This window comes from Borostomias antarcticus (genome assembly GCF_949987555.1).
Source record: "Borostomias antarcticus genome assembly, chromosome: 7".
NCBI lineage: Eukaryota > Metazoa > Chordata > Actinopteri > Stomiiformes > Stomiidae > Borostomias > Borostomias antarcticus.
This window is the reverse complement of record NC_140240.1, coordinates 24053413-24070227: the sequence shown is the minus strand read 5'-3', so window position 1 is coordinate 24070227 and position 16815 is coordinate 24053413. Positions and strand designations below refer to the sequence as shown.

At 44.8% G+C, this 16815-nt stretch overlaps 2 protein-coding genes across 2 annotated transcripts; both read right to left on the bottom strand.

The window, feature by feature from the left end:
* On the bottom strand, window positions 1-3353 carry cbx8b (chromobox homolog 8b). Its single transcript, XM_084440684.1, has 5 exons — window positions 3249-3353; window positions 3099-3142; window positions 2670-2735; window positions 2468-2534; window positions 1-1548 (listed from the first exon to the last, which is right to left on the bottom strand). Exons 1-5 carry the CDS (start codon window positions 3315-3317, stop codon window positions 694-696), a joined length of 1101 nt encoding a protein of 366 aa, XP_084296810.1. The 5' UTR covers window positions 3318-3353; the 3' UTR covers window positions 1-693.
* A 7092-nt stretch (window positions 3354-10445) lies between these two features.
* Window positions 10446-16530, bottom strand: LOC311311153 (E3 SUMO-protein ligase CBX4-like). The gene is made up of 5 exons (XM_084440803.1): window positions 16443-16530; window positions 16225-16268; window positions 15559-15624; window positions 14466-14529; window positions 10446-13434 (listed from the first exon to the last, which is right to left on the bottom strand). Exons 1-5 carry the CDS (start codon window positions 16509-16511, stop codon window positions 11965-11967), a joined length of 1713 nt encoding a protein of 570 aa, XP_084296929.1. The 5' UTR covers window positions 16512-16530; the 3' UTR covers window positions 10446-11964.
* Between the last annotated feature and the right edge of the window lie 285 nt (window positions 16531-16815).

Genomic DNA, 16815 nt, shown 5'->3' with positions numbered 1-16815 from the left:
ATACATTATTGGACAAAACAGCCTCATAAACCGTTTCCCACCTCTATCATTGTCGAGTCCCAATGCAGACTTCGAGAGTAGGCTGTTTTGAACATGGATACAAATCTCATTCTTAAAAATGAAAGACAAGAATCCTTCGAAAAAGTGCACTATTAACTTTTCAATTCATTACTTTTCAATTCATGACAAATGATCAGGCAGCATCTCCAAACTCACCTAACATTTATTTTGCGCACATAAATGATTGGCCTACTTCTGAATAGACTTGTCTTTTGTGAAATGGAAACCCAAGTTGCCTACAATGCTCAGACTCAACTCTAAAAATGTGTTAGTTTGACAAAAAAAATAAAGGTTATGTCTGACATTTGTTAAAACACTTAAAGCTTACAATTTAACTAACGCTGTACACAACTGATTTTGCCATGAGGCATGCAACTCTGAGACAACCTAGCCTATTAGGTGTCTAACAGCTTCAAAAGGACTTCATTTAATTTGGCCATTACATTAAATATGTCCAACTATATAATATATACATACATTATGTACAATGGGCTAAATCATGTTTTTAAATTTGTTTTTAAACATTTCATACAAAACTTTGATGATAAATGACACGAAATTTAACAACTTTTCAGTACAAATCTGATACTGCGTTAAAATACAGTTTTTGTTGTTGTAGTTGAAATGAAGACATCATCTTTTGCCTTTGAAGAAACCTTGATCAGTGCTGCTCTCCTTGATAGTCACTGTCAAAAAGTTTGAGGTCACGTCTGTGACTAGAACCTTCTCCACATTGCTCAAGCTGGGCCTCCACGAATCTCTGTCCCGTTCTCCGACGGTCCGGAGGTTTTTCTCCACGAGGGAGGGCGTCTCCCTGGAGGGAACCGTGTGCTGTGGTTGGAACGGACTCTTTTTGGACAGGTGCTTGAAGTGTGGAGGCGACAGGTAGCCAGAAAACTCCTTAGTCCTGCACCCCTGTAACTCTGAGCCTATTCTGTGCGAGTTCCTGTCTGAGCCATACTGCGGCTGTGTGCTGCTTCCACCGGGAACCGGACGGATCTGCCTGTGGGAGTAGCTCAAGTCCTCCGGGCGCCGGTGTGCTAATTTAATGACCCGCATCTCAGAGCCCTTTTCTTCCCCCTTGGGAAGTCCGAGCTTGGCCAGTTTGTGGGGAGCATAGCTCCCCTGCTCCTCCGCCTTCCTCTTCTGATGCTCAAACGTAGGTCGTCCGCCGCTGGGGGGGGACGCGTCCTTGAAGCGAAGCTTGGGCTTGGGCCCCCTCTTCTTGGGAACGTGGACAAGGCCGTCGGGCCCGGCTCTCTGAAGGACGGCGGACGGCCGGGGCTCGCGGACGGGTTCTGGAGGCCGCACCCGAACGCTCTCCCCCCGGTTGACGGTGCTGGGGGGGAAGATGGTGGGGACCACGGCCCTCAGACCCTCCCGGGCCCTGGGGGTGACGACGGGCTCCGGGGTCGGGTAGGTGACGCGCATCCCCCGGACCGCCTCGCTCCGGAACTCGTAGGATTTGGCCTTGGCTTTAGCCTGAGCCTAAAAAGGGGCATAAGAAGAGACCAGATTAAAAACCATTTGAATAAAAGGGATATAGGAATAATCTGGTCAAAATGGAATTCAAAGACGATAAGATAGAAAGTCACTGCAATTCTGAAACTGGATCAGAGGTGGGATCATTTCTAATTGTATTACACTGTGACAGGCAGTCTGACATAATGAAACTGAACTACGCATATAAACTTACAATTAGACTTAGTAGGCCATATAATAACACAAGTGTTGCATAAGTCACAAAAAAGCGAGCAATAGTAGTTTTACATGGAAAATTCCACTGACAGTTTAAACTAAACAGCTGCAAGTTGAGAGGAGAAATTCTGTAACTCGAAATAAACTGACGCCCATTAAGCAATTTTCACGGTTGCCCATTAAACAATTTTCACGGTTGGTTCTCCTCAAAGGCCGTTTTTTTGGGTATGATTTCATTGAAAAGCTGCATTTAGCAAACTCCTCAACATTGCAACATTACTATATAATTGCTTTCCAGAGACGTCATCTTTAATGAACGAAACAACCATTTGAGGTAATGTGTCAAGCATAGCCAATTAATTATTAGGCGAGTTCTATTGAGAAGAAAACGACATCCGAATCAACTTTATTTCCATCAATTGTGAATTGAAACAGTGCACTTTACTGCATTCAAATCCGAAAAACGCATGCAGATCATACGTTTACAATGAACACAACATCATTGATGGATAATACACTTCAATTATCCCCGATTAGCAAGCATGCCGTTAAAGAAGGAATTAAACATTGTACAGTCCCATTACGGATAAGGGTCAATCATTCGAGTGGTGGTTACATTAATTTATACAGCTCTGGTGCATGTTTACAAGCAACCAACCATGCAGTCAACACGGGCTACTGTACATCGCATGTGACAAACGAACTTTACCTTCAGCAAGAATGTCTTGGGTTTCGGTCCTCTCTTTTTGGGACCAAATAGTTCCCTTTCACGCTCCCTGAATTAGCAAAAAAATAAGCAATTTAAGGTTATACGGATGCATTTAAATCTTTCATGTCGCATCAGACAATGTCCCTCCGACTCGAAGCGCAATTGCAGCACACAGGCCCACTCCACATCCCAGGCACCTTACCTCTCCTCAAACGCCACGAAGAGGCGGGAGTCCAAGATGTTCTCCTCCGGTTCCCAAGTGCTGTACCTGAGGGGAAAGATAGCACTAGCTGTTATAGGTTTGACACAGGTTGCTCTTCACGTCAGAAAGCGAGCGTGCTGTCAATGAGCGAGTTAGCATAGCTAACATTTCTAGCCAGGCGTACGACTTTGTCATTGCCAGCTGCTTTCCAGTGCTACTGGGGCTAAGCACGTAGCTAGCTAAGCTAACGAGGTTTAGAGGCGGCATGCTAAGCACCAGCGAAGACATTCACGGTCAGTACAAGCTATAGCAGGCAAATCCTCCACAAGACAGCTAGGGCAGCTAGCTACTGTTATTAGCTAGCTAGAAACGAGACACCACTGGTAGCACTAGCTAGCTCCGCTAGCATTTAGCTAGCAATGAACTTACTTCGGCGACCAGCCCTTCCATTTCACGAGGTATTCCATCCGACCCTGGGTGCCATCAGAAATACAGAGAAACACACTTCATAAGCGACACAACAACATCACCGCGGTGCGCATATAAGATGACAAAAACGGACCGGGGCGTCTCACATACCCTCCTTATCCGTCGTTTGATGATAGATTCGGCAGCGAATACCCTCTCCCCGACCGCAGACAGCTCCATGTTTACTTCAAATCTATCTACCGTTAGCTGGGGACGGTGAACGTTAGCTGGGAGATATTTTCCCCCGACTCTAGCAGAGTGAATTCCAGACAGACCATAATAGTCTCGCAACAGAAAAGACGTCATCACTTTTTTTTTAACGCCGTTGCCAAGGAACCGCGGTCGGTGGACCCGTTTACGGAGCGTCTATTGGTCGAGGCGTTGCTACGTGCCCGGGGTTGCTAAGAGAGAGGGGAGGAGCGTCCTCCACTTGAGAAAATTCTTTGAGGGGAAAATGGAGGCTTTGGCGCGGTGGATCAATTACGCGTATATTTGAGATCTTCAACAACACGTGTCGCCTCGCATGACATGAACCTGAACGGGTATCTGATTAAAGGAAATGTATTAAAATAACCCATTAGGTCATGAGCCTACTTATATGTGTTAAAGGAAAGTAGTCCTATTCGAAACTATTCTTTGGTTTATAATCATAAGGCATGGGACTCTAGCACACAGACTAATTAGAATTATCACACACAGTTCGACCTAGTGTTTGTTTTCTGATATCACAGACACCTGAGAGTCTGTAAGGAATTAATTAATATTCATTCAATCACAACAAAATATGTATCTTATAAAAGCAACAAAACACTAGCCTATAAGATTTGGTTCGCGGAAATGAGATTATGGGACACAACCCACTGGGTGAACAGCCCTCATGACCATGGATCGCATTGTGTTTCGCACGATAACAATTTGTTATCAATTGTTTGTGTTGTTACTCAAATGCCACAGTCCTCAGTTGTTTTAGGCTACTAGTTTTACAGTCTTCATTGCTTTAAGACTGAGTTAAACGTTTGACCTCTTCACAGGCAACGTCCTTTTTGAGGTAAAATGTCATAGAAACTGCATTCTTTATCTTCAGCCAATCTCGAGAGACAAGGTGGAGAAACCGCTCATCACCTGGAATTGTGATTAGGAAAGGCTATAAAGCACGCAAGGCATAGATTAACCTAAACACTAATTTTGACACCACTTTGATCATTCAAAATGCGCGAAAATACAAGGAACATTAACCCGTATTCCAATTAGATCAATCAATTTAGACTATTCAGTTAATTAAACCAAATATTTAGGTTAATTTAGCTCACTTTATAGCCCAATGATCCCGGAATAATCTTACTATAGGCTACACATTTAGGATAGTTAAAAGAGTTTGCTCACCACGACCTGGTTGAATAATTGGGCTAGATACATGCGTTATAAATTATTTCACCATGTGGTTTATGAAGCAAACCAATGCTTATTCAAGCAACCTAACATGAAAACGACGTTTAACAGCGAAAATAAATCATAACAAGATACATTTAAAATAATACAAATAAAACCAAAATGAGGATTATTATGCTATATAGGCTAGCCCTAACCTAACCAAATGAAACTGATACAATTAACAGTAGGATAATACTAACAGTAGGCCTATAAATAATAAAATAATAGCCTACTAATAATAACAAAAACATATTAGGTTATAGCCTATATGGTCTAATGGGCCTACTAATTATTATTATTATTATTATTAGGCTATTAGTAGTAGTAGTAACCTAGTTGTATTATTATTATTATTATTATTATTATTATTATTAGGCTATAGATTCTACATATAGATAGCCTACATGTTGGATAATACACAAGGAAATAAACATTTAATTTGTCAAACTAATTTAACCTAGCCTATATGTTTGATTTTCCATTAGGTTAGGGATATAGCCTATTCCTATAGGCCTAATAATTATCATAGGTAGGCTATGATTATCCTTAGGGCACATTGATAGCCTTAGGGTTGTCATTATACGACTACATCATTTTGATATTCTATAGGTTGGAATATGTAGGCTATGCATTTTCCCTGTCAGAGGGCATTAAGATTGAACAGTAATAGTAGTAGTTTCTCTCGAAATTAAAGTTCTAATTGCATTATACTCGCTTTTATTTCGATAAACTTAAAAATTCAAATAGCACTGCAATAATTTTACAAAGTCCCCCATAGCCTTTTTATTTGAAACCCAATAGGCTAAACACACATCTCTATAGCCGATCTGTTAATTTTAAATAAGATATGATCTCCATGGTTTATATGCACAATTTCATGCAGGCGTAGGCCTAATTGATTGAAAATCATTCATGCACTCTGCAATCTCATCGACCTCTATTGAAGCTTCGATGTGCGGACTTTTCTTGAATAAAATTCCAGATTTCCACCTCAACAATGTTCGCTTGCAGTGCAAGGGGATTTGCAAGGATTTTTTTCCAATAATTTTTTTTTTGCAATATTTTTTAGATCTTTGTTTTAGTGCATTGAGGTTTGTCTCCAAGAAATAGCATATCCTTAAATAAGGCTCGTGTGCACTCATATGCTGAGTCACCAAAAGCTTCGATCAACTTTTGATAACCAAGCACTGTAAAAGATCTTGGCCCCACATACACTTTGCACAGGGCGGTGCCCGCCTGCCTATCTGTGTGTATGTTTATAAAACTCAAAACAAGGAGGATGGTAAAGAATAATCAAATAGCGTATGTGATCCCTACCGCCTAGTTCTGATCTCACCCACACAAAGTCTGTCCTTTAAAATGCCAATCAAACCACATTGAACAGCCTCAGATTGGCACTGGAACTTTTTTGTTGTTGTTGCTTGAATTATGCATGCATGACTAACCATAATGTAATCCATCTCAGCGTTCAGACAGACTCGAGATGCGTTGCAAAGATGAAGCGGGCTAGGCCATAAACAAAGCCAGTGCCCTGTCTGAAGTGTAGCCTATAGCCTAACCGTCTAAATTAAATGCGACTGGAGGCATTATGCAGCATGTTCTCTGCTCCTCCGTGGGGAGGGAGTTGCAACAGCCCAATGTAGGCCTAAATCCTATGACACTATAGCCGACTACGCCGTGGAGGCTACAACGGAGGCTGAAACAAAGGACCACCAGCACAATACGCCGATCTGCATGATTGTTTTCCGATAGCTTATAGGCCACATATGCTCAACGATTACACTATCCTGTCAAAAAGAATTTTATAAAATATAGTCTACCAGTCACATCATCGTCGCACAAATGGGAGCTAAGAAGACCCGTGCAGAACATGACTATAGACTATTTTGACGCCTCTTTTATTCGTGCTTGCATTAATGTGATTTTTCACCCGGTGTCTTATTGTAGACTATCTTCCCCAGATGCAAACACACAGTGCCCAGAGATGCATTTCTGTACATCGCCGCGCCGCACGAGCGGAAGAGTGGATGCGGGTCTCATTTTATAGTAGAGCGAGCGATTGGTCTCGGCGCGACTGCAGTACTGCAGCGGTAGCAGCCGTATATGGACGCACGGTCGAAGATTATTGGTTGCCTCGTATCTGGGCAACCGCCAGTAGGCTACCCGGTGCTCGCAAGCGAAAACCGATCGTTCTGCAAAAGGACCTGGCGGTGTGGGGGAGGGGGGGGGACGAAAGCCTACTATCTTCCGCCTCATAGCAAGCTGTGTGGCACGCGCCCACGCAGGCACGCGCGCGCACACACGCAAACAAACAAACTGTGGCTTATATTCAATTACATTGAAAGGCTTGGATCTTGATATTGACCCTCTGAAGAATTGGAGTTTGAGGGTCAATGTAGCTGCCCAGATAGGTTACAGGTTGATTCTAAACCACCCGCCAACATCTGTCACCGTGTGCATGGACACTAAAAATGTCTGTAGTCTACTGTTATGAATAGGCCATAACCAGGATTTTCAATAGTTGTATCAGTTAGGCCTAAATAATCAAGATAAAGGTTAATGACAGACAATGTGGCACTTGAGGCAGTCGATGCTTTAGGGAACTTGCATGATAGACCAGGAGGGATATAGCCCAATTTAATTGAAGTTTAGATTGATAATTTAAAAGTGATGGGCAGTCAGTGGGGGGAAATATTCAGGATACCATGTTTATAACATAGACCATGTTTGCAATGTTTAGGCTATAATTTTGCAGTGGCTGGTCGGTTTAATAGCCCGTGTGGTGCTGTAGCCTAATTCATGACGTTTCTTCTCTCACGGTGTCACACTAAAGCGTTACATTGAAAACTGTAGCCCTATCTATAGCCTACTACATCATGTAGGCTAGGTTACTTTATATCTTGCATCCACATTCCATAGTGTAGGCTATAGACAAAGAGTTAAGCCTACTAAGGCTAGATGCAGAAGATGCTTGTCAATTGAGTTTTTAGAGAATGTGATCTAGCCTATAGCCAGATTATTTTATTTTTAGTTATTGAGGTCATATAATGACCTCAATAACTAAAAGCTCATTCCTTATAATAACAAAGTTTTGCCATTTGTAATAGCCCATTTTATTTTCTTTTGATGGGCAGCAATTCTGCTCTATATTCAACTCAGGACATTTTTAGCCTTGTGGCATAAGGCTCTCTCTTATAGCCATCTCTACGGCTGCAGCATTTTTCGTGGTGTGAAATGCAATTGTAGAAGCACGATATAAAATAAACTGGATAGTCTAAAGGAGACAGCCATTTTCTCTCTCGCCCTCGCACATAAACGAATCGTAAGCATTTTTTATTCGCGTATCCGTTGGCTTCTGCTTGAAATGGTCGAACGAGTAGTCTGAAGCGGTGGTAACGTGCATGGTCTAGGCTAGTCGCTATTACTTCTTGCTGCAGACCAACATATGCAGTGTCGCACAATGATAACTTATGCTCTTTAGTGCGGCGTAGGCTATTGCATTTACTCGGTCCGCCATGTTAGTAGCCTCAACAATTATTTAGCTGGAAATTCTTCACACTGTCTTCGGCTGTGCGTTTATGTGCTTGACAAACCCGGTATGACAGGATCTGTCTTATCCAGCGATTATTTAAAATGACAGTTTATGGCGCGACTTCAGGCTACATGGGCAGTGGGGTTTTCCACAAAAAAAGTTCATACAGTTGTCTTAAGTCGAAAAACAGATGTTTCTGCCCACACCAATCATTCATTATAAACTGATTTATCTGAAGTTAAACGCACCAAACCAAGTCGTTGAAACAAGCCCTACAATTACTGCACATGGCGACATGCTCCATTATTTATTTGAGAAAATAGAGACAGGCAGAAAAATAAAGGATTAAAGATTCTGGATGAGGATTCGGAATTAATCTCTCTCTCCCTCCTTTGTGTTTGTGTAGTAGCCTATAGGCTATAGGTTAACCTCCTGTGTGTGCGTGCGTGTGTGTGTGTGCGCGCGTATGTGTGTTCTGTAGGCCTATATTGTGCATGAGCTAAGACTGTTCTGTAAATTCCTTTCGAAAAAGGGACCACATCGGCGCAGTTTCAGATCAACTTTTCAACTCGAGCCCAAACCCGACGACAATCAAATTGTGAGAATTGGGGAGAATATAGCCAATAGCCCACAACTATGAGGAGATTCCCTGATGAATGATGATGGTGGTGTAGTTGAATGTGGGGCGGAATCGTAATGGGCTGGCTTAGGGCCAGAGCTTCATTAAACTGTTTAAATGAGCTGGAACTTGACCTTACAGAAGGCCATAACCTCTTTCAAAATGAGAGTCATGAGATTGCTGACCTCAAAGGAATTTGACACGTTTTTGGAAATATTTTCTTAGAGGCTAGGCTATTTAAATAAGCATGTGGGTGATAAAACTGTCAAAATGTTATTTTTTCCTTCTTGATGTTGTAAACGAACAATAGCCTTGGAGTTTAAAAGCGAGTTTTAATTAGTCTGCCTTGAACATGAAATCCAAGCGTTTATAGCGCACTCATTATGGACACGTCGGCCGTTTCAGAACTTGCAAGAACTGATTGCCTTCAATCAGTGTTCTGTCTTTTTGCAAATCCAATATGCCTAAGGTTTCTGGTTGGGTTTATATATCTAGATGGCATAAGCTACAACAACATTCCTTTTATTCAAAAAATAGGTCTAACAAAGAATAGGCTGAACCTGAACCAGGTTACCGAAGGTGTCCCATTTCTTAATGTGAAAGTCTAGAAGCAGGCTATTGGTCATGAAATAGCCTAGCCAAGTCATTGTTTGTAATTATTATTATATATCTATTACTATTTAAATTGGATTGAGCAATTATAATTTTCTAGCTGAAAGCTGAAGAAAATCACTCAAATGTCGTTGTCTTGCAAAACGAAGAAAAAGTCTAGTCAGCACACGTGAAACAACTGATGTTATCCCCCTCACGCCATTGAATCAACACCTTTTGCATGAACATTAGCTACAAACGCTCACCCCAACTAATGTAGGCTACAGAGGCCTATGGAAGATGTCACGGAGGGTCATCATGTTCTGGGAAATGTAGCCTAGGCTAACACTATCTAAAGACATTAGAGATATCAAGTGCAAGTGCATTGAAACAGTAATTAATAACCCCACCCCCATTAATTAGACATATTCTACTGTATTTCACCGAGGTCACTGTTCAACTCATTCAGCATAGCATTCAAACATGCCGCGCCTATATGCCGGGCATAGACAACGTTTACATTACACCAGACCTGTTGATCATAAAGATAGCCCTATCTGTTCCGTGTTGTGCATGGCTTTGATTTGAAACAGGCCTACACAACTCAATTAGGTCTATACGACTGCGGAATAGACGATTAGGCCGACGACAGGTTATCATCGTGGAGACATCTGAAATAGGCCTACATTTTATATTAAAATACCGTGGATCATGTGGCGACATAGACATTTGACATGTGCTGTCTTAAGCACGTTTTAAACAGTGGCGTAGTCAACGTATCCGTAGGTTACACATGATGGAGATGGGAGTCTATTTTAGGCTATGTGGGTTGGACGGTAGTCACTTTTCTTGCCTAATCTTGTGCTTGATTCTGGTCGGACAAAAAGCGAGGTTAGTTCCGCGTTTCGGCTATTCCCTTGTGGTGTGTGAGGAAGTCCTATGCCTACATGTAAACAATGTTGCGAGATCACATTAAAAAAGAACACATTTAAAAACGTTACAAACGGATTGCTCAATAATTTGCCAACCATTTTTATTATTGCAAAACATATCATAGGAAACCTTTCAGTTCAGTCTGCACAAAAACATCAAAGTGCTCTTGTTTTCCGTCCTCAAGCAATTAGCCTACGCATTTCGCATGAATGCACTTGCATGAATGAAAACAATAACCTAACAGTTGTCTTTAAACACTGTAGTAAGATGTCACCAGAGTAGGCCCTACATTCTTGGGCAACATGTTTTGGGGCCCTTTTCAAACATAGCATAGCCTTCTAGGCTACTGTAGGTAGCCTACAGTAGACTTAACGGCCTAACTTCCATAACGGGAAGTACATATTGTGTGCATTATGCAAGAACCACAATGTCTTCAATTTACAACCTGAATGTTAAGAGCTACTATTCTGCGTCAACAGTAGGCTATACAGTTGATTTAATCACCCTTTGTTTACATTGTGGCAGAGAACTAATATTAGGCTACTTCAAAAAGAAACGATTCTTCAGGGATGGATTTGATTATTAGTAAACCCACATATATCACAATACGCACAGACGGAAATTATCTCAGAACCAACCAAGGTTGTTTACACTGACGTGGCAAATTGAATTCACATTGGGTAAATCACAAACAGCATTGTTTTCTGTCCAAGTCCAGTTTCAGCTCTTACAGACTGAAAACGAGGGGTGGGGGGGTTGGGGGTGCAACTTGGCGTTAAAAGGGCATTGTTACAGGCAGTTACAGACTAAATAATATGACTGGATAGGTACTTGTTGTAGCCTAACAATCATCAAAAACAAGTCATCCATCATCAATTGAGCATTTGGGTTAGTTCTCAGGAGCCACCTCCTCCTAACTCTAAAACAGTGCAAGTAGCCTACACATCGACTCTCTAGGTCCTTCATTTAACGTAACTTTGTCTTGAGCAGTTTGACTGGTGGCCATGTTTGTTTGGCTCTCAAGGTAGCCCCTAAGCATGATCTGTCCAAGCAACGTGCTTCCTACAGTTTGAATCTCACCAAGAACACAAACAGACGCTTGCAAGCAAGAAAACACACACGCATGCGCGCGCACACGCACACACGCACACACACACGCGCACACACACACACACACAGGCGTGCACATTCGTCCACACAAAGGCACGCGCGCACGCCGCACACACCTGCACACACACACGTGTCACACACGCAAAACAGAGATGGTGTCATTTACCAAATAAGAATATTCTTTTTTTTTCTTTTTTTAAATCCTCAATATACATACTTTTAAAACACATTTCTGAGACAAAGACTGCTGTATAAAGAATCTGTATAAAGCGAAACATGTTTAAATTCATAGAAAAGTAAGAGTTTTTAGGCATAAGAGTAATAGGCTAAGTGCTTTTTCACTAATACCATTTGTCAAGTAGCATGTACTAAATTAGCTTTTAACTCGATTGGAAATAGCTTGAAATCAAAACATGACAAAACCTCAGATCTGCACCTGCTTATATGGGTTACAATATTGACACGGTATTCTTTTAAACCCATCTTTAAAACACCAAAACCACAAGGGCACCTCCTTTCTACATTCAAGCATCTGAAAATATGTTATAATAAAGGTACATTTATACATATTTATACAGTTGTTGTGGGTACTCCTCTGGGACCCGGCTTCACTATGCAGCTACGTATTCCTTAAACGTCACAGTGAGACAGTTGGTGGTGATGTCCGTGATGACGATATTCCCAAGGAAAGGCTTAAAGGACGGAAAGGTCTCCTCCTTCTTCTGTTCTGCGGGCGGAGCCGTCGGCTGCGTTTCCCTCTGTTCCTCGGGGGGAGGGGCCCGGGTCTCAGTGGGGACTCGGACCGCCGTCTCCGCCCTGCACCTCACAAAGCTGAGGTCTATGGGCTCCTCTTGGTCCATGGCGTCATAGTCCCGGTGGCCATTTTGGCCCTGGTGGCCGCTTTGGTCCGCCGTGTTGCTCTGAGGCGGGGAGGACACCGTGGCGCACGGAGCGCTGTTGCTCCTGGAGCTGAGGAACCTTTTGACGTCGCCACGGGCCTCTGCCCTCGTCTCCGCGTCAGAGAGGTGTCGCTTGAGGGCCTGAAAGGCACTGTGGGATGGCCGAGTCGTCCGAGGGTCCGGCCTGGACAGAGCCCCCTGATCGTGAGGCCAAGAAGTCAGATCGGACATGGCCCTCGTCAGTGGCAATGGCTGATCCTCCGAAGTCCCCTTTTGACCTTTGACCCCAACGGGTTTATCCTGTTTCGTCGCAGCGGGCTCCATTGCACGCGTTCCGTCCTCCTCCTCGACGGGACAACGTCCGTTAGATCCCGACTGAGGCGGAACGTGCGCCTTGTCCTTGTGGTGTTTCGCGAATCCGTTGGTGAGGCCCAGGTTCCTGATGAGCCTCATCTTCTCAAGGTGGTTCTCGGCGCCATGGTCGCGAGCGTCGTCGCCCAGCCCCCCCCGCGCATCTCTGTCTCCGTTCGCCTCGGAGTCCCCGTTCTTAATCCGAGCCGCCTGCGTCCCGTTCTCCATGTACTTGCTCATAACAATGACTATCCTCCCGTTCTTATTTTTGTTCTTGACGATCTTCAGCTTGCCCCCGATGCCGTTGGGCACCGGCGCCGTCGTCGGTGGCGGTGCGTCCTCCTTGGCCGGAACCGCGCCCTCTCGCTCGGCCTCCTCTCGTCCGCAGTTGAGGTCCGCCGGGAGCTTCCTCAGCCCCATGGTGATGTCGTTCACTTTGCTCAGGCAGCCGGAGTCCTTGTCGCGGACCCACTTTTGCTGCAGCGCCGGAGGCAAGTTCCAGCCCCGGTTGACGACCTCCGGGGCCTTGAGCTCCCTGGGCCGGGGCGGGGGCCCGCTGTCGTACATCTTGGGGTCGGGCTGGTAGTGGTGGTGCTTCTTGCTGTTCAGCTGGTAGTAGAACCGCTTCTTGCCGCCGGCCTGCTGCTCGGCCGCCTCCCGCTCCCGGCAGAGGGGCTGGTACTGGTGGTGCCGCTTGCTGTCGAGCCGGTAGTGCTGGCCCTGCGGGCGCGGCGTCTGGACGGCGGCCTCCGCCCTCTGCCGGTTGTCCTCCTCCAGAGACGCCTCCTGGAGGTCGGTGAGGATGCTGGATCTCCGGGCGAACGAGGGGAGCTGAGGGGAGAAAAAAAACGGATGTTAATAATATGGTATAGGTCTACTATTCGAGCATTGGAATAAGGTCTACTATTAGAGCATTGGAATAAGTGACAATAAAGACCCACTTATTTAGGGGTCTGAATCTAGACTGTGTCCAAAGGTCTGCAAATGTCTTTGCCAGCGAAGTACCACATGCTCGATTCAACTATAGTCAAACCTCTGATATTTTGTGCTGCTCGCAGGCTAGAACAATCAAGTGTAGCCAAGCAGGGACCACAAGAGCAGCATTGACAACCCCTGCTTCATGTGGATCATTAGAGGGCGTCCTGAGTCCTAAACCCAGTGCACCGTTTTGAGAACCCCCTCATACACGTACAGACATACAGTAGGGACGTTTAACATTCTCTCCTGTAGTGTTGTCAGCGAAATCAGCTCAGTGGAATGTCACTTTGTGCACCATCACTGGCTCTGTACAGTGTGTTACCACCAACTCCCTCCTGAGGGAAACAAACACTGCTCAGAGGGGGTTCCTCTGGCCTTTGGGTTTGTGGTTGAGGTTTAGATGTACTATTCACAGTTCCTCAGTCACAGCTGTTCGCCTGAGGTTTAAATGATGCGCACACCACAGCACAACCTATCCCTACAGCTTCATCTAACTCAAAGTAATATTAGAATGTTCTTAATATAATTCTTAATATAATTCTCCTCACTACAACAAAGTAGAATATTAACTATTTTAAGAAACCCTCCTGGTAGTACAGATTTGCATAACACATTATCATGGGATCGCAAACATTGGGAAGCATTAGCTTTGAAAAGCAATTCTATATAGTATCTACATAATAAAATCATACTATTTAATTAGTCCTACCCCATTGAGATTATAGTAGACAAATACTAAAGAAATATAAACATGGATACCACACATGGGAAAATGAGTGTTGAGAGAGAAACTGGTGTGAAAATAAGAGTGAAGGAATATTTCTCATTCCTCACGGCGATGGTTGAACAGTGCTGGTTCTGAACCTGCTGTGGGTGTGGCTTACCTGCAGTAGGAGGTGCTTGGGTTTGGGCCCTCGTTTACGATATCCCATCAGCTGCTCCCTCTCCCTGTGGGAAGAACCGGAGTAAACAAGGTGTTGTTTACACTGCAACAACACCGGAGTTCCCCTCGCACAGTCATATACCTATTATCCTGTGACATGGGTTCCATTAAGTCATGAGTTGAGTTATCCTACTTGAGATATTCCCAGGTCAGAGTTGTATAAATAAATGGCTGTGTTGCCTTTCTCCCTCCAGAAAAGACTGAATGTTATTGCTGACTGTGGCTTTAAGTAGGCTACCTACATGTCCTTCTCAGACACAGTAACTCAATACCAGAGACGGGAGTGATGTCAACGACTCCCCCCTCTTCCTCCCCCTTCACATCTAATTACAGTGACGACTCTGTGTATTTTCATAGCCGGCTATTCAGCGGATTTGGCTCCCCAGAGAGACGTGCAATTAGCTTCAATAAAATCCCCCCCCCCCCCCCCCCCGTTTAGAGACAGAGATAATGGTGAAAACAGACGCAAGGCCCCATCGTCAACGTTTTCTTTGTAACGTGTGACCTGTCGAAAGAAAGATGGAGCGCGCACACGGGAGGAGGTGAGCCTCGAAGCTAACGGCAGACGGACCCGGCCCCGAGTCTGTCGGTCAGGCGCAGCGCACGCAAGTGGCGGGCCGTGTGTGGGTTCGCGCCGTGCGGAGGCGTTTTTACAACCCCTTCGCCGGGAGATTTTGTAACTACCGGCTAACGGCTCTGCCCGTTCGAAAATGGCACCCTGAAAAGACGCATGTCTCCGGGTTGTTATGGCGGTCTGGTGTCTATGGTTGGTATGGTGTCTATCACTTGACCCCGGAGTGTTTAGTATCCATATACTGGTGGTAGTTTAGCACATGTTTATCTTCCCTGCTTTTCCCATCCGTCATGACAGAATACCGGAGTGGGAGCTGTGAACGATGACAGCCCACGACCGCGGGGATGGAAACCGTGCGAGCACAGCGGCAGAGCGAGAGCGGTAGACCTTCTGGCCTTGACTGAGTCTGCCTCCTCCCCCTCTCAGCCATACGAGTCGAGTCTGAGGAGGTCGAGCTCACCTGTTTTGAAAAGCGTCAAGAAGTCGGGGGTCGAGAATATTTTCCTCTGGTTCCCAAGTGTTGTTTCTATAAACGAGAGAGAGAGAGAGAGAGAGAGAGAGCATTAACACACTTTCTCAACAACCATACATGGCAGACAGATCACATGAGCTATCTATTGGGGAGTAACTAGGCAACTTCTACCTCCCATGGGTCCAATACCAGCGAGTAACAGAATGTCTTATCAAGGTACGGACTAAATGTTTCAAAACAACATTGCACAATGCAGTTACATCCACCAATGACTCATGCATGATTAGGTAAATACGAGCTTTCACACAAGCCTGATGAGAAATATGGGTGGTAATTCTGATTAAGCAATCTGCATAATGTCCACGCTAAATATAACATTTATAAATGTCACACTTTAGTTATGGCATTTTAAACCACGTCGAAACAAACATTCTCACCTAGCGCGCAAACTCACGCACGCACGCGCGCACTCACTCACTCACTCCTTCGACGCACGCACGCACAGATACGCACTCTTTCATAGGCTACTAATCACATGCACACTCTCTCTCTTCATCTCTCTCTCTCTCTCTCTCCATCCACCCATCTCTCGCTCCCGCACGCACGCACACGCGTTCTCGACAAAACGCTTGAAATATCGACATTCAAACTTACTTCGGAGACCAGCCTCGCCACTTGACCAGGTATTCGATCCTCCCCTGTGGAACGAGAGAAAAATGTGTTGATTGACGACGTGAAAGCACACACACAGCCCATAAAAAAACAACTCGTTTCAAATCTACCCAGCGCGCAAACGCATCGCGTAGCAACAGGGATAAGACCCACTGCCAATGTCGACGTTGGACAACAACAATTTCAAGTGCTCTCCAAACCTTTCTGATCCGTTTCTTTTCGATGCTTTCCACCGCAAAGACGTGCTCTCCTGCGGCGGGTAGCTCCATGTTCGGCGTTATAAGGGGAAAAACGGGTTAGCCTATTTATCCACAGGCTGTAAGCCACTGTCGTCCTTCCCGTTTTGTTGTTGTCGTTCTTGATGTTGTTTTTCCAACCCGAAAAAATGTCAAACGCGAGAGTTCCCTCCGCTCCTCTGTCTGTCCTTCCCTCCCTGTCCTTTCGCAGTCCACTCGGTATTCGTTGGCAGTGGCGGCGCGGTAGCTCCGGTTTGCACACGAGAAGCGAGGGGCTGCAGAGAACAGAACAGTTCATGCAAATGAACATCGACGTGACGTCAAGGCAGGGAGGCGG